This window comes from Oncorhynchus masou, chromosome 25 (genome assembly GCF_036934945.1).
Source record: "Oncorhynchus masou masou isolate Uvic2021 chromosome 25, UVic_Omas_1.1, whole genome shotgun sequence".
Taxonomy (NCBI): Eukaryota; Metazoa; Chordata; class Actinopteri; order Salmoniformes; family Salmonidae; genus Oncorhynchus; species Oncorhynchus masou.
In genome coordinates, this window is record NC_088236.1 from 41,182,763 (window position 1) to 41,199,303 (window position 16,541).

Here is a 16,541-nt window from a genome sequence, read left to right on the forward strand (position 1 = left end):
GACGGAATAAGAACTGTGGTTGGGCTACAAGACAAGGGAAACAAGATGATACACGTTGATGGTTTTAACTCAAACAAAAGACTGGCTAATGAGCTAAATGGTTTTATCTCAGATTTGACAATCAGAACTTTAGTGGAGGAATTGCTGAGATGCGTATGAGGACAATTGCTACTCCCAAAATGGAATTTAGCATCCAGTGTCACCAGCCTATTCAGACAGACCAAAGTTAAAAAGAGCGCAGGACCAGACAACATTGGTGGACAGGTACCAAAGCCAGGTGCCAAACAATTCAGTGGAATTTTTCATCACATTTTCACTCGAGCTGCAGAAGGTGCATAAACTCTGGAAGCATGCTACTGTTGTTCCTGTGGCAAAAAGCAAATTCCCCAAGGTGCTAAATGACTTTAGTGGCACTGACATCCTTGGAGATTAAATCATTTTGAGTTAATCAAGAAGGATGTACTGCGTCAGGTTGAGTATTCCCTGGACCCCCTGCAGTTTGCTTACAGGGCCAAGCGAGGGATGGAGGACCCCACTCCAACCCTACTCAATCACCTCTACAAGCACCTGGGAGGGCCGAAAACCCCCACTTGAGGCTTCTGTTCATGGACTTCTCATCTCCCTTCAATACTATCCAGCCTCACATACTAGCAGAGAAGCTCCTCCCACATCAAGCTGGATGTGAGCCTTGTGGGCTGGATAGTGGACTTCCTTACCGACCAGTCCCAACAAGTGTGAGTAAATGGCGTCATGTCAAAGCAGCTCTGCTCCTCCACCGGTTGGTAAGGTTGTGTCTTCTCTCCTCTCCTATACATAATATACACTAATGACTGTCATAGCGAATATGAAAACAGGAACATCATCAAGTTTGCTGATGACTCTGTCATCGTCAGTCTACTACAGGATGGAGAGTCTGAGCATGAGCCTGTGGTAGATGACTGTGTCATAGTGTGAGAACTGCTTCTGTAACAGTATAGACTTACGTCCGTCCCCTCGCCCCAACCTGGGCGCGAACCAGGGACACTCTGCACATGTCAACAGTCACCCTCAAAGCATCGTTACCCATCCCTCCGCAAAAGCCGCGGCCCTTGCAGAGCAAGGGGAACCACTACTTCAAGGTCTCAGAGTAGGTGACGTCACCGATTGAAACGCCACTAGCGCACACCACTGCTAACTAGCTAGCCATTTCACATCGGCTACACTTCCTCCAACTGAATGTCTCCCAAACTAAAGATATGGCCATTGACTTTGGTCATGACTGTGGTCATGGGACAGGACAGTGCTGGACAACAAGTTGATGTTTTGAGGAGAACACCGATGCCATCTGTAAAAATAAAAAGGTACACCAGTGGCTTTTTTTATTTAAATTGAAAAGATTAACTCTTAATGTCAGCAAGACTATGATGACACAGTTTTACAGGAGTTATATTGAATACGTATTGATGTTCTCAAAGGTGGCCTGGTTTGGCAATCTTAATGTTTACAACAGAAACAGGTTGTACGGGGTGGTTAAGGAGGCCAGCGAGATCAACGTGAGGCAACAGGCAAAGCTCAGTGACGTTCAGAAAGCAACTGGGGAAGAGAACTAATGGTATCAGACTGTCTTGGTCACTCCCTCCTTGACCATTTTGCACTCCTCCCCTCAGGTCATCATAGACTTCCCAAACTCAATAGCAACAGATAAAATAGTTATTGTATCGCAACGGCCATTAACTTTCTGAATCTGCACATGAAATGTCTCCCTATTGCTGCACTTTTGCACAATGATTACTCCTTTTTATCCAGCTCATTGTTTCATGTTGTGTGTCTATCGATGGTTGTCACTGTTTTAAATGTATTTGATTTAAAAAAAAGTTTTGAACCCCGACTGCACAACAAATTTCCCAACAGGGAGAAAAAAAGATAATTTGGAACAGTAGAGAAGCATATTAGAGATGGGCCATCTGGTGGCTTGAGAGTTAAAGAATTAACGCATGTGAAAAAGAACCCCAAACACCAAGCTGTGACAGAGCATTAAGGTATCTTACAAAATGGGACCGCTTCTTATTGATCGTCATTGTTAGTTAGACAAGTTAGCACGCATACCTTTATCAGGTAACAGTTGGCTAGAAAATAAACTTAAATGGATCATTGAAAAAAAAAGAGACTTCTCATAGCTGCCAAAAAAGGTAAACAGTGCAATTTTCCACAGTACCTTTTCACCATTTGGAAGCTACATCACTGTGTAATCACCTTCTTCGTGTTCAAATGCCTATATATTTTGTTGTTGCCTGTTTTTCCCTTTTTAAGTATTACAGGAGACATTGAAGTGAGACTGGTTGCATGGTGCTTAAAACATATGACACCATGATGTAGCTGTCACTTTCAAAGAGATTCACAATTGGTACTCACTCACATGCTGTCAAGTTTAGAAAAGGTCAGCATTACTACAAGCATCTACAATGAAAAATCTACCTCAAACCAGATCCCTCGACTAAAATGACAAATAGTAATAAAATCAATAATGAATAGAAATAGTTGAAGACACCAAAGCCATTTCCCTGTTGCTCATTTTGTGTCTAATCTTGTTTTTTTATAAATGTGAGATTTGGAAAGATGACAGCTGTTTGATTATGAATAATCGCTCTCAGTTCATGGAGAGGGCTAATAGAATTTTCGATTCCATTTTCAGAGTTGATTCCTCTTACACAATATGGTGCCCGTGTATATCCACCATAATATTCTTATAGCGTCCAATTGGATTACGGTAAACAGTTCAGATGCTCTAATTGGTCAGTGTGGTACGCACAGAGCAGATGTCAGGATTTGAATGAAGGCGGTGACTATATTTAGCCTAACAAAACATACCACCCATTCATAGATCTATGTGATAATCTAACCATATATACCAATGATTATTGATGAAACAATGCAAAGGGCATTGCTGTGACCAATGAATTCAGTCCTGTAAAACGGTAAAATCTGAAATTTACAGCAATTCAGGGGTCATTCAACGGTCAATGATCAGGGCAGATTTGTGTCTGAAAAACGAATTAAGGATTATGTTTTTATGATCAGAAAAAAAAGAATAGTTTTGCGCCATCTGCTGTTATTCTTAGCAAGAAGCAGGCTACTTGTAAAAGAATAAGCCATAGTTCACCAAAATTGAAATAAAGTGCATTTATTTAAGAAAAGAAAACCATTTGAAACCAACATCACAGTTAACAAATGCTTTCTTGAATTCTGTTAGAAAAAATAAGCTTACCTGCTAGCAAATTAAGCAGTACGAAGACTGTTCCCCAGAAATCTAATCAAAGTGAACTCAGGTACTTTAGAGAATGTTCTGCTGTTTGGCAACTTGATCATTAGCCGTTTTGAGCTCTAGTCCCCAGAAAACAGACGAAAGGACACATCAGTAACATGTCCAAAGTGCTGTTTGTTATCAGTGTAATTAACTGCATTGGTTAATTCATTTTACGTCCAGCAACACCACTGGACGGAAAACTTTTTTTAAGCCCCTTGATCACAGCTTTAAAGATGAGATATTTCAAATATTCTCTGCTGTCTTTAGTAGGTCTGGCCTGAGTAGCAGTAGAACACTGATCCTCCCAACCAAATCATGTCTGTGGCCCAAGCCCAAATGGAATCAAGACCCTACTATGCACTTGTGGAGATATAATTGGCAATACGATTTTTTTTTATTTCCCTAGTCCATCAGAGGGCAAGTTCAATTTTATTACCATATCGAGTATACCTATCAAATCATCTCAGGTCTGCACAAGAGCATAACAGTGCCTTTGGAAAGTATTCAGACCCCTTGACTTTTTCCACATTTTATTACGTTACAGCCTTATTATAAAATGGATAAATACAACAAAAAAATCCTCAGCAATCTACACACAATACTCTATAATGACAAAGTGAACAGGTTTTTAGAAATACCTTATGTAAGTATTCAGACCCTTTGGTATGAGACTCGAAATTGAGCTCAGGTGCATCTTGTTTCCATTGATCATCCTTGAGATGTTTCTACAACTTGGAGTCCCCCTGTGGTAAATTCAATTGATTAGACATTATTTGGAAAGGCACACACGTCTATATAAGCTCCCACAGTTGACAGTGCATGTCAGAGCAAAAACCAAACCATGAGGTCGAAGAATTTGTCCGCAGAGCTCCGAGACAGTATTGTGTCGAGGCACAGATCTGGGAAGGGAACCAAAAAATGTCTGCAGCATTGAAGGTCACCAAGAACACAGTGGCCTCCATCATTCTTAAATGGAAGATTTTTGGAACCGCCAAGACTCTCCCTAGAGCAGGCCGCCCGGCCAAGGTGAGCAATCGGGGGAGAAGGGCCTTGGTCAGGGAGGCGACCAAGAACCCGATGGTCACTCTGACAGCGCTCTAGAGTTCCTCTGTGGAGATGGGATAACCATCTCTGCAGCACTCCACCAATCAGTCACACCTCAATAAAAGGCACATGACAGTCTGCTTGGAGTTTGCTAAATAGCAGCTAAAGACTCTCAGACCATGAGCAACAAGATTCTCTGGTCTGATGAAACCAAGATTGAACTCTTTGGCCTGAATGCCAAGCATCACGTCTGGAAGAAACGTGGCACCATCCCTACGGTGAAGCACGGTGGTAACAGCATCATGCGGTGGGGATGTTTTTCAGCTGCAGGGACTGGGAGACTAGTCAGGATCGAGGCAAAGATGAACGAAACAAAGTACAGAGAAATCCTTGATGAAAACCTGATCCAGAGTGCTCAGGACTTCAGACTGGGGCGAAGGTTCACCTTCCAACAGGACAACGACCCTAAGCATAGCCAAGACAACACAGGAGTGGTTTTGGGGCAAGTCTCAATGTCCTTGAGTGGCCCAGCCAGAGCCCAATCGAACATCTCTGGAGAGACCTGAAAATAGCTGTGTAACAATGCTCCCCATTCAACCTAACAAATCTTGAGAGGATCTGCAGAGAAGAATGGGAGAAACTTCCCAAATACAGGTGCCAAGCTTGTAGCGTCATACCCAAAAAGACACGAGGCTGTAATCGCTGCCAAAGGTACTTCAACAAAGTACTGAGTAAAGGGTCTGAATACTTTATTTATAAATAACTGTTTTTGCTTTGTCATTGTGTTATTGTGTGTAGATTGATGAGGGAAAAAAAACAATTGAATCAATTTTAGAATAAAAAAATGTGGAAAAAGTCAAGGTGTGTGAATACTTCCCAAAGGCACTGTAGGTAAAGCTCTATTTGGGATTGGGAATGTTAGAGGGGACCGCTTCCTTCAGTACAAAATGATGCTACATGGAGCAGATCTGACACGTCACTCAGTTCACAGGTCTCTGTAGTTTCAATATAAAAAAAATTAAAAGACAGCCCTAACAGGAGTCCTTAGAACCCTGTTGAGTTTGAAGTCTAATGGACAGATTCTTTGACATTTAAGAAAGGAAAGTGTTAGACATTGCCTACGATAATCAATGTTTTCGACCTTGTTTGTTTGCGAGCACCACTGAACCGTGTGTATGCTCCTTTGCCATCCACAGGTAGGCACAGCGGCTTCTGCTATTGCTTTGTTGAGGTTCTGATGCTTGATGGTGCCCAGTGACCATGGCCAACAAGATCATACCCTCTTGCATAACAAGCCCTTAGCACAATTGAATAAAACCTGGTTTCTGGGGCAAGTCAAAACCTGTTTGAAAGATCATGTAGTTCACTTTCATTTTAACATTGTGTCAATGACAACACGAATACAAAACATGAATTCTTGCAGCACGAGAAGAAAAAGGGTTGGAAGCACCAGCAAGTCATAATGTTTGATGACATTCTGTTCAAAGTAGAAAAAAAAATCCATATTGATGACCAGAAAACCATGTTCGATGTGTCCACAATAAACTAACATACTGCACTTTCACTAGTTTCAGAGGGACTGTAGAACAATGGAACCCTGAGATATTCAATCTTTCGAATGGCTGTGTGACTGGAATGCTATTTCCAGGGTCATCTTAATAAAAAAATAAAACATGTTTTAAAAACTTTTTGCAACAGGAAACTGAAAATGTGCAGGTAGCCCCTCCCGGTTTCATTCTGCTCCCGTCCATTTGGTGCCTAATGAAATTGACCCAGGGCTCTAAAAACAACAACCTTCCAGAGTCACAACTAAAGCAGCTACCGGTCCCAAGTTTAAACGGATCTTCACAACACCCAACAAACACAATCACTTGTTGGAACCCTTACACTTCAATGGAAATCCTTCCCAAAATAATATCAAAGAATACCTGGATACCTCTTCGGGAGAGCGGAGTGGCTTTGGCTCTGTTTTAAAAGGACGGGAGGAATCAAGGATTTGACAGCCTCTACACTTTTAAGACAGAGCCTAAGTGTTATATAGAAATACAAATCTAGCAATACATCTGTTCTGTTCGTTTTTTTTTTTTAAAACCAAAAATAGGTATTAAAGTATTAAATACAGATGGTTTTATTTGACATATGTTACATGGATGTTTTTCCGGTGTCATGGCAGATTGTAGTGAAGGAGGGTGGGGTGGGGCTGGATTGGGGGTGTGGTGGTGGCCGCTTCTTGATCAACGAAATGTTAATGCAGTTATGGCAAGGCGTGGCCTTAATTATTATTTTTTCCCTCCTATTTTCCTTTTTTTACTTCTCTGTGAGCGAGAGCTGCAATATCCTCTCCAGCTCCTCCTCTTCCTCCTTCCTCCTCCTTTCCTCCTCGGCCTGGGCCCGGGCCGACAGCACCATGGCCATGCGGAGGTCAGTGTCGGGGCTGGAGGCCGAGGTGCCCGAGCTCGCCTGACTCGACGTGGTTTCTCCCAAGTCCACCAGCACCCCCTCTGGGATGCTTCTGGAACAACAGAGGGATATGGATATTAGTCTGAATATACTGTATGTGTTAACTGGAAGTCACTTTGGACAAAAGTGAAAAGTGTAGATAATGATATGCATGAATACTTGGTGTACCCGTCACTCTGGCTACTGAGTATGGGGTCTGTGAGGTCACCATTGGCATCCTCCCAGGTCACTTCCTAGAGGACAAAACAAAAAGGTGGAGTTAGCGAGGTGAAACTCCTGGCACGTCGCAGATAAAACTTGCATAAATGTAACGGACAGAGTTTCCTATTCCTTATGTAAGACAATACTATAGTTTCCACACAATCCATTCTATCTGGAAGTTTTACACCATTGCAGCTTCCTGAACAGACCGACAACTGGTCGAACACTAAGGCGGATGGCCGTGAGCGCAAGAGGACCAGATAGGGAGTCAAACAGATGAGTAGGAGGGGTGTGTGTGTGATCTAGGACCTGTCCCGGGGCTCCCCCACCGGACTCCAGCAGACTCTGGTGGATGGCATACTGCAGTAGCTCCTCGTCATGATTTGACACCGGCGTGTGGCGGCTGCCACCCCCTCCTCGGTGGCGGTAGTGTGAGGGCACCTCAAACACAGACGGGCACACCTGGAATAGAGGGGGAACTGGGTGGAGGGAACAGTCATACAGAATGATGTTACTAGTGGTGGCTGTTAATATTGACATTTCGACCAAAAGCGATATGGATAGAAACATTAATATTGGTTGTTCATCTGTTAGATGCAACTGAAGAAATACATTTGAGAAATTACTAAATGTGCGATTTGCTTTGTTCAGACCCCATGGGGACGAATGCCGGAGTCACCCTGGTCAGCGGCATGGGCATGCTTTGCCTACCTGCAGCTTCGCCGCAGCCTCCCTCCTCCCTCACCTCCTCCTCCTCCTCCTCCTCCGGTGTGGCAGCGGAGGGGGGTGTCTCCAAGGGTTCGCCCGTAGTGCATTTGTTGACACTGCCAAATGAAATGCGGGCGTTGAGCACATGGAATAGGGGAATCTCTGTGTGAGAGGAAACAAAGACGGGTCACTCAACGGATCCCATTATCTATAAGCAAACGCCTCAATGGTGGGCTTTTCATTGTGATAACTGCCCATACACATACAAGGTTTTCCTCAATCATGCCCTGTATGTATGAAGTGTCTCAGAGTAGGAGGGCTGATTTGGGGTCAGTTTTGTAGTTCACAAGGAATAAGGTTATATGGACAGGGTGGACTGAACCTTGCATTGCAGACCTCCTCTGAGACACTTGATACAGTTGTGTTTGAATGAGCTGATTGGCACAAGCATTTTGTGTAAACATTCTCATTTCGTCACGCTGTTCCAGAGGTGTGATTGTACCTATTTTTACAGGGAACCCTGGAGGGAACTTGAGGGTGACAAAATCCCGCAGCCGGGCGAAGTGGGTGCTGGTCCGGGCCATGAGATCGATGATGGGGGTGACCTGCTCCACCAGGGAGAGGGGGTGTTCCTCGCTCATCCACAATGTACCCTTGAACCTGAACACATCAGGGTTGTATTCATTATTGTACACCGTAGAAAAACATTTTGCAACGGAAAATGAAAATAAGAGTTTCCTATTGGACAAGTTACGGCAGTCCCTCCTGTTTCAGTCCCATTTTCTTCTGTTTGGTGCCTAATGAATACGAACCAGAAAACTCTCATATCGTGTTTGAGGGATCAGTTTGAGGAAGCGCACAATCGCTAATCTTGATCCCATCATGAGTAGTGATTTGTAGATATGGCGATTTGTAGATTATGCTCACTGCAAAGTAGTCCCATCTCAATACAATCACCCCTACGCTAAAACCTAAACACCAACACCTTCATATGAACTAAGAGGGAACCTGTTAGAAAAACAATCAAGACTTCTGATGACATGAATACTGATCGGAAAGTCTCGCTCTCTCTTGGGTTTTGCAACATCATTTTCTTACTTCTGGGTTCGGATGGTAAGTTCAATGGGCCGGCCAATGTCTCGGTCTTCAAGGTCAAACGCAGGGTCAAAGTACTCCTCTGGTGTGATGGCGGTGGGGTTGTTGGCTGTCGCGTACTCCAGAGTGAGGTCCTATCCACAATATGACCAGAGTAGAGCATTCTTATTGAAGCCGTTATAAACCAAGTTCACCGTTCTTATTGAAGTCAATATGAACCAAGACGAAGCATTCTTATTGAAGCCATTATAAACCAAATAGGCAAGTAAGAGTCTGTCTATGTAGGTAATACTGAAATTCGATGGGATAATGATGGGATAATCCCGCAATAACCTCAAATCTCTTACCCCTTGAGCACTTATCTGCTGCTCCACTGTGCCCAGAAGAGACTCCAGAATATTCCTCTCACCTAGAAGCCAAAAAAAAAAGAGACAATCCACACAAAGTGTTATTGTGTCTGACAGAGCGCTGGTCTCCAACAAGTCCCCTTCTAAACCGAGACAGGTCTCTCTGGGTTATTATAGCTGTGCACGAGTCTCCTAGCATTACACTGCAACTGAAACTCTGCTTATTAAACACTGAGATAAGGACCATGTCTCTTAGGCCAAAAGTAGTGCACTACACAGGGAACGGGGAACCATTTTAGATACAGACTAACTGGTATGTCCCTCTACCACCTCCTTGAGGGATCATCGAGTGTATACTTTTTATTCTAGCCTTCTCCTCATCGGTGAGATGCTCTGTCCTCGTCCGGATCACCACGTTTACATTGTTCACAGTGAAAACCTGCAATGAAAAGAAAAACAACTCGTGCAGTATACCGCATACTATTCTTCCATTTACTGGTGCTAAAAGAAAAATAACTAACTATTTATAAAAAAAAAGAAAAGAAAAAAAATAAGAAGCTGGCAATCTACTGTAGATCTGGTCAAATTAAAGAAAGGGACTTGCGTAAGGTCAGCAAACCTAGACAAGCAACAAAATAATTAAACATCAACAACAAGAATGCTTTAATAAATGCACAAACCTTCGCCTCGAAACCATTAACAACTTCCGTTTTGTCACTCCTCCAACCCCAAATCCCAGATTTATTTCTGTGAAAAACAATATAAATGTCATCTACACATCCTTCAGGCACGTTATACTACACAATAGAGAAGCACGATAAAGTACGGTTTGGGTCTCGCCTCTCAAAAGCAATGTCCCTGGTGTCCAGAAAGGTATTGACAATGGGCGTGGTCAGCCGCTTGGCCACTTCCTGTTCTGCAGGTTGCATGGAGTCCAGCGTTACGTCTTCTATCTCCCTGGAGATGTCAAAGCGCTCCGTGTCCACCACCTGTTCATCATGGTTCACCTCCATCAACTCTGTGCAGGCATCTGCCAATGGGCACAAACGCACACTATGAAACAGAAGCCAACAGAGCAAAAGGCGAGATAAAAGATGAGACGGCCTGCTAAAACACAGGTTAGGAGGACACTGTTGTTTGTAAGCCTCACTCAGGGAAAAAGGGACTCACCATCTCCCCTGAAAATGTAGCTCCGACGACCTCTAATCCAGGTCATGTTCTCGAAGCCTAGCAGAGTGGCGTCCACGCGCAGGCTGGCCCCACTCTTCCAGATCCGACACACGTCACTGGGACAAACCCGGGAAACGAGAGGGACTGGGAAAAGATGGGAAAGCAATGTAAACTACAACGTTGCAAACATCCACGCACGGCCAATTGTAAAGGGTGATTTTCAAGTAGAACTTACTCCAACTTGTGAACTCCCATTTCATTTCCATGTAGAAATCTGGGGACTGGGGGGGGGGGGGGGGATTGAAAAGAGGCTTGAGTTTGCAAGTTTAGTTTTTTGTGACAAGTGTGATGAGTGAAAAACATTTCAGAGAGGGGAGCAAACAGAGAGAGAGAAAACACCTCACGGATCTTGCTCAGAAGCTCAGGCACTCCTCCCAGAGCTGTAGAGGCTTTGAGGTAGTCTCGCCGCTGGAGCACTAGCTGAACCATCTCTGGGTCGCCGGTGCTGACTGCCTCCTGCAGCACTACACACAAACACATGCTTACGACAAGAAGATATTTTTAACATATAACATACTTCTGTGATAACAATTCTTACTTTTGTAAACATTTGTTATGGCCAGCATCAGCCAGTAAGCTGTGTGTGTAGTAACAAGAGGTATTGTGTGAAGCAGTAGAAAGAAATAGAGTGTCCCACTACGACTGGAATAGACACCTACTGATTCAAGCGTACATAATGTGTGAAATTGTTACGGAAACCCCCAAGGTCAATTTGTGGAAGTGACTTTGATCACACAATTTAACAACCAACAAATAGACGTGTCAGATGAAGCCATAGCCATATAAATAGTTTGCCAAAGTAATGGTATTAATAAACATTTACATTTGGATATACGTTTATTTTATTCATTACAAATAAAAAAGACAATATAAACGTAAATGTTTATTATAAATATCATGATTTTGGCATACTATTTATAGGGCTAATCAAGGTCTGGATTGCAGTATGTCATGGAGGAAAGCCGGCCTAACCTGTCCAATTCTTGGCATTCTCTTTGGTAACTTCAGCGCCATTTCTCAGAAGCACTCTCACCGACTCCAGGTGGCCCAGCGACACAGCCAGGTGGAGCGGTGTCCTTCCCCTGGGATCCACAGCCTCTACGTCGTTCTGAGAGAAACAAACAAACAAGCATTGCAATGGCTTCAAAAACAAATAGCCTAGCTAACTAAAGAGAATCTCTCATGATCGACATCATACACACTGGGAGTTATAGCTACACTGAGGAGATTCGATCATCTGGCCCGGGTTACCCAGGTGGGAGGAGTTTGCACCGGGTGAAAAGTGATTGAATTAGATTTCCTCATGGATTTTCAGTCTGAAAGAAATCTGCTTACAAACAGTTCCCTACAAGCCAAAATGTTGAATACAATTATATTTACACTTACTTTACCGGTTGTACATGCTGTTGGTCCTTTTGAAGTTAGGAGGTGGAGATAGGGTACACACAGGAAAGTGTTGTTTACCCAACTTTTTGCAGCACTGGTAGGTTCTGCCGCTTGTATTTTCAATCTCCTGACGCATTGCACAATATGTAAACAATAGCCAAATGTAACCAAACATATCATCCGAAGCACATTTCCTCAATCTGGAAGTGTTAGTAAAATTTGCCAGCTGATTGTGCGGGACAACATGCACCCTGTGGTTCGGTTTGGCTCAGCCATATTGTGCAAGTGTTTGTGCGAATTGTGTCAGTATTGAAAATAAAAACACAAATCAATATACAGACCAGCATACTGAAGGTCTGATTGATAACGCTTCCCTGTGGATATTTTGTATCAAATTACCTCAGACATAGTGGCAAAATCAGAAGACAACAGGTGAAGTAGTTGAAATGGAGTTTGTTCAACATTCTGACTTGTAATGGGACTGTTCCGGAATGCTGAGCCTACATGTTAGAGAGGAGAGTGTATTTCACTCTCCTATTCTAAAAGAGGCTAAATGCTGCATGGACCGAGCAGCTCAGATTACTGTTAATTTGTGAAGGGCGCTCCTCCCTCACCACTTTTGCACTTCACGGGCCATAAACCGGTTCACCGCGGCTCAGGTTAAAAGAACTCCCTCATTTCCTGTTAATAACAAATACTCAACTGACCACAAAAACATTTAGAATGGAGAAAAGCAACCATATCTTTGGGTTATGATTTGCTGATAATTATCCACATCAATTCTCAGCTAGGTTATTATAGTAGGAAAATACAGTTTCTAAGCTCTTAAGGCGTTTCAAGAATCAGTGGCCAGCCTGTGCCAGATGTCGAACAAAGTAGCCAGTAGTAATGTAAACAAGGCGGCTAGCTATGCTGAATGAAATGGGTACTGTAGTTAATATGATCAATGATGCAACATGGCATTCCATGAACCGTTAAACTGGCAGAGCATACATAGCCTAGGAATTGCGCCAATCAAAGTATATGGTTATCCATGTCAGGCCAAGTTGCTAACGTTAGCTATCAAGGTAGTCAAGTTACTAACGTGCTAGCTAGCTAGCTTCAGATACTGAAGCAGATAAATCTGTAGTTAGTTAGCTAAAGGCAGCGAAACAGAAAAGTACCTATAGCTAGCTCATTGTCCATATTTTGACATAGCTACCTTTGTTGAGTCGTTTTCCAATTTCCTGTAATCATTTTCCCAGACTAAGGAATGTAGTGGAAACTTCACCCTGAAATCTTCGTTGGCCGCGGATAACATCTTCCCCTGCTAGTTTAGACTTCTCAATGTATCTAGCCTATATTTACAGCCATGGACAACCTAAGCTAAACTTTAAAGTTGAAGAAATGTTAATCAATGCACCTCATCTCATATTCCAACAGGATCCATGTCAAATTGTGCTAGCCATAGATAGCCAACTAGTACCAAATAAAACTTTTCGAAAAACAAGGAAGTGTCACGTTGAGACTTGTGGTAGGGATGTTTGGGATAAACTATTTGAGGATAAAGACTAATATAGGACTATATTTATGAATACATATTATTACATGTATATATTTCTTAAATAAAGACACGTTTTTAAGTTCAATATTTGATTTAAAAAATAATAAAAAATCCTCGCGAAAATATATATTTTTTCAAGCAAGCACGTGACCATGTTACACTATGGCGGGGGGAAGCGGGGTTTTACTAATTTGTGCCAAATACAAATACTTTTTCGTACATATAATTGTAGTATTGTAAATATAGAAAGCTACTTCAATTAGTGCATATTTGCGCAATTAAACTGCAAATCAATTACAACAATTAATGTGATCCTATTTACCATCGACGTCACATCCCTTAACCGCAACAACGAGCACTTACGAAGGTCATGGCTAGAAGGGATCCATCTTTTGTCAAATGTACGTCAAAAGTGTTTTATTTCTTTGCTTTTTTATACTGAACAAACATATAAACGCAACAATTTCAACTATTCTACTGTTACGGTTATTATAAGGAAATCAGTCAATTTAAATAAATAAATTAGGCCCGAATCTATGGCTCGACATGATTTAGCATGGGCGCAGCCATTGGTTGGTCTGTGAAGGCAAAGGCTCACACACTCGGGAGCCAGGCCCAGCCAATCAGAATGAGTTTTTCACCACAGAAAAGGTCTTGACTTTTTATTTTATTTATTTCACCTTTATTTAACCAGGTAGGCAAGTTGAGAACAAGTTCTCATCTACAATTGCGACCTGGCCAAGATAAAGCAAAGCAGTTCGACACATACAACGACACAGAGTTACACATGGAGTAAAACAAACATACAGTCAATAATACAGTATAAACAAGTCTATATAAGATGTGAGCAAATGAGGTGAGATAAGGGAGGTAAAGGCAAAAAAAGGCCATGGTGGCAAAGTAAATACAATATAGCAAGTAAAACACTGGAATGGTAGATTTGCAGTGGAAGAATGTGCAAAGTAGAAATAAAAATAATGGGGTGCAAAGGAGCAAAATAAATACAGTAGGGAAAGAGGTAGTTGTTTGGGCTAAATTATAGGTGGGCTATGTACAGGTGCAGTAATCTGTGAGCTGCTCTGACAGTTGGTGCTTAAAGCTGGTGAGGGAGATAAGTGTTTCCAGTTTCAGAGATTTTTGTAGTTCGTTCCAGTCATTGGCAGCAGAGAACTGGAAGGAGAGGCGGCCAAAGAAAGAATTGGTTTTGGGGGTGACAAGAGAGATATACCTGCTGGAGCGTGTGCTACAGGTGGGAGATGCTATGGTGACCAGCGAGCTGAGATAAGGGGGTACTTTACCTAGCAGGGTCTTGTAGATGACATGGAGCCAGTGGGTTTGGCGACGAGTATGAAGCGAGGGCCAGCCAACGAGAGCGTACAGGTCGCAATGGTGGGTAGTATATGGGGCTTTGGTGACAAAATGGATTGCACTGTGATAGACTGCATCCAATTTGTTGAGTATGGTATTGGAGGCTATTTTGTAAATGACATCGCCGAAGTCGAGGATTGGTAGGATGGTCAGTTTTACAAGGGTGTTTGGCAGCATGAGTGAAGGATGCTTTGTTGCGAAATAGGAAGCCAATTCTAGATTTAACTTTGGATTGGAGATGTTTGATATGGGTCTGGAAGGAGAGTTTACAGTCTAACCAGACACCTAAGTATTTGTAGTTGTCCACGTATTCTAAGTCGGAGCCGTCCAGAGTAGTGATGTTGGACAGGCGGGCAGGTGCAGGCAGCGATCGGTTGAAGAGCATGCATTTAGTTTTACTTGTATTTAAGAGCAATTGGAGGCCACAGAAGGAGAGTTGTATGGTATTGAAGCTTGCCTGGAGGGTTGTTAACACAGTGTCCAAAGAAGGGCCAGAAGTATACAGAGTGGTGTCGTCTGCGTAGATGTGATTCAGAGACTCACCAGCAGCAAGAGCGACATCATTGATGTATACAGAGAAGAGAGTCGGTCCAAGAATTGAACCCTGTGGCACCCCCATAGAGGCTGCCAGAGGTCCGGACAGCAGACACTCCGATTTGACACACTGAACTCTATCAGAGAAGTAGTTGGTGAACCAGGCGAGGCAATCATTTGAGAAACCAAGGCTGTCGAGTCTGCCGATGAGGATGTGGTGATTGACAGAGTCGAAAGCCTTGGCCAGATCAATGAATACAGCTGCACAGTAATGTTTCTTATCGATGGCTGTTAAGATATCGTTTAGGACCTTGAGCGTGGCTGAGGTGCACCCATGACCAGCTCTGAAACCAGATTGCATAGCAGAGAAGGTATGGTGAGATTCGAAATGGTCGGTAATCTGTTTGTTGACTTGGCTTATGAAGACCTTGGAAAGGCAGGGTAGGATAGATATAGGTCTGTAGCAGTTTGGGTCAAGAGTGTCCCCCCCTTTGAAGAGGGGGATGACCGCAGCTGCTTTCCAATCTTTGGGAATCTCAGACGACACGAAAGAGAGGTTGAACAGGCTAGTAATAGGGGTGGCAACAATTTCCGCAGATAATTTTAGAAAGAAAGGGTCCAGATTGTCTAGCCCGGCTGATATGTAGGGGTCCAGATTTTGCAGCTCTTTCAGAACATCAGCTGACTGGATTTGGGAGAAGGAGAAGTGGGGAAGGCTTGGACGAGTTGCTGTGGGGGGTGCAGTGCTGTTGACCGGGGTAGGAGTAGCCAGGTGGAAAGCATGGCCAGCCGTAGAAAAATGCTTATTTACATTCTCAATTATGGTGGATTTATCAGTGGTGACAGTGTTTCCTATCTTCAGTGCAGTGGGTAGCTGGGAGGAGGTGTTCTTATTCTCCATGGACTTTATAGTGTCCCAGAACTTTTTTGAGTTAGTGTTGCAGGAAGCAAATTTCTGCTTGAAAAAGCTAGCCTTGGCTTTTCTAACTGCCTGTGTTTAATGGTTTCTAGCTTCCCTGAACAGCTGCATATCACGGGGGCTGTTCTATGCTAATGCAGTACGCCATAGGATGTTTTTGTGTTGGTTAAGGGCAGTCAGGTCTGGGGAGAACCAAGGGCTATATCTGTTCCTGGTTCTAAATTTCTTGAATGGGGCATGCTTATTTCAGATGGTTAGGAAGGCATTTAAAAAAAATATCCAGGCATCCTCTACTGACGGGATGAGATCAATATCCTTCCAGGATACCCCGGCCAAGTCGATTAGAAAGGCCTGCTCGCTGAAGTGTTTCAGGGAGCATTTGACAGTGAAGAGTGGAGGTCGTTTGACCGCTGACCCATTACG

At 43.2% G+C, this 16,541-nt stretch overlaps 1 protein-coding gene across 6 annotated transcripts; it reads right to left on the reverse strand.

Moving 5' to 3' along the window:
- Positions 1–3,144: 3,144 nt before the first annotated feature.
- LOC135514343 (ankyrin repeat domain-containing protein 13A-like) lies at positions 3,145–13,406 on the reverse strand. 6 transcript variants are annotated; one of them, XM_064937764.1, is made up of 16 exons: positions 13,157–13,406; positions 11,755–11,881; positions 11,341–11,476; positions 10,708–10,832; positions 10,544–10,589; positions 10,309–10,452; positions 9,979–10,168; positions 9,819–9,885; positions 9,496–9,577; positions 9,139–9,200; positions 8,795–8,925; positions 8,199–8,356; positions 7,700–7,858; positions 7,298–7,467; positions 6,947–7,020; positions 3,145–6,839 (listed from the first exon to the last, which is right to left on the reverse strand). In XM_064937764.1, exons 1-16 carry the CDS (start codon positions 13,159–13,161, stop codon positions 6,635–6,637), a joined length of 1,881 nt encoding a protein of 626 aa, XP_064793836.1. In that variant the 5' UTR covers positions 13,162–13,406; the 3' UTR covers positions 3,145–6,634. The 6 variants fall into 6 exon arrangements, with proteins under 6 accessions (XP_064793836.1, XP_064793834.1, XP_064793835.1 ...); XM_064937762.1 differs by having other exon boundaries at positions 12,956–13,406; XM_064937763.1 differs by having other exon boundaries at positions 6,956–7,020; positions 12,956–13,405.
- Positions 13,407–16,541: the final 3,135 nt, after the last annotated feature.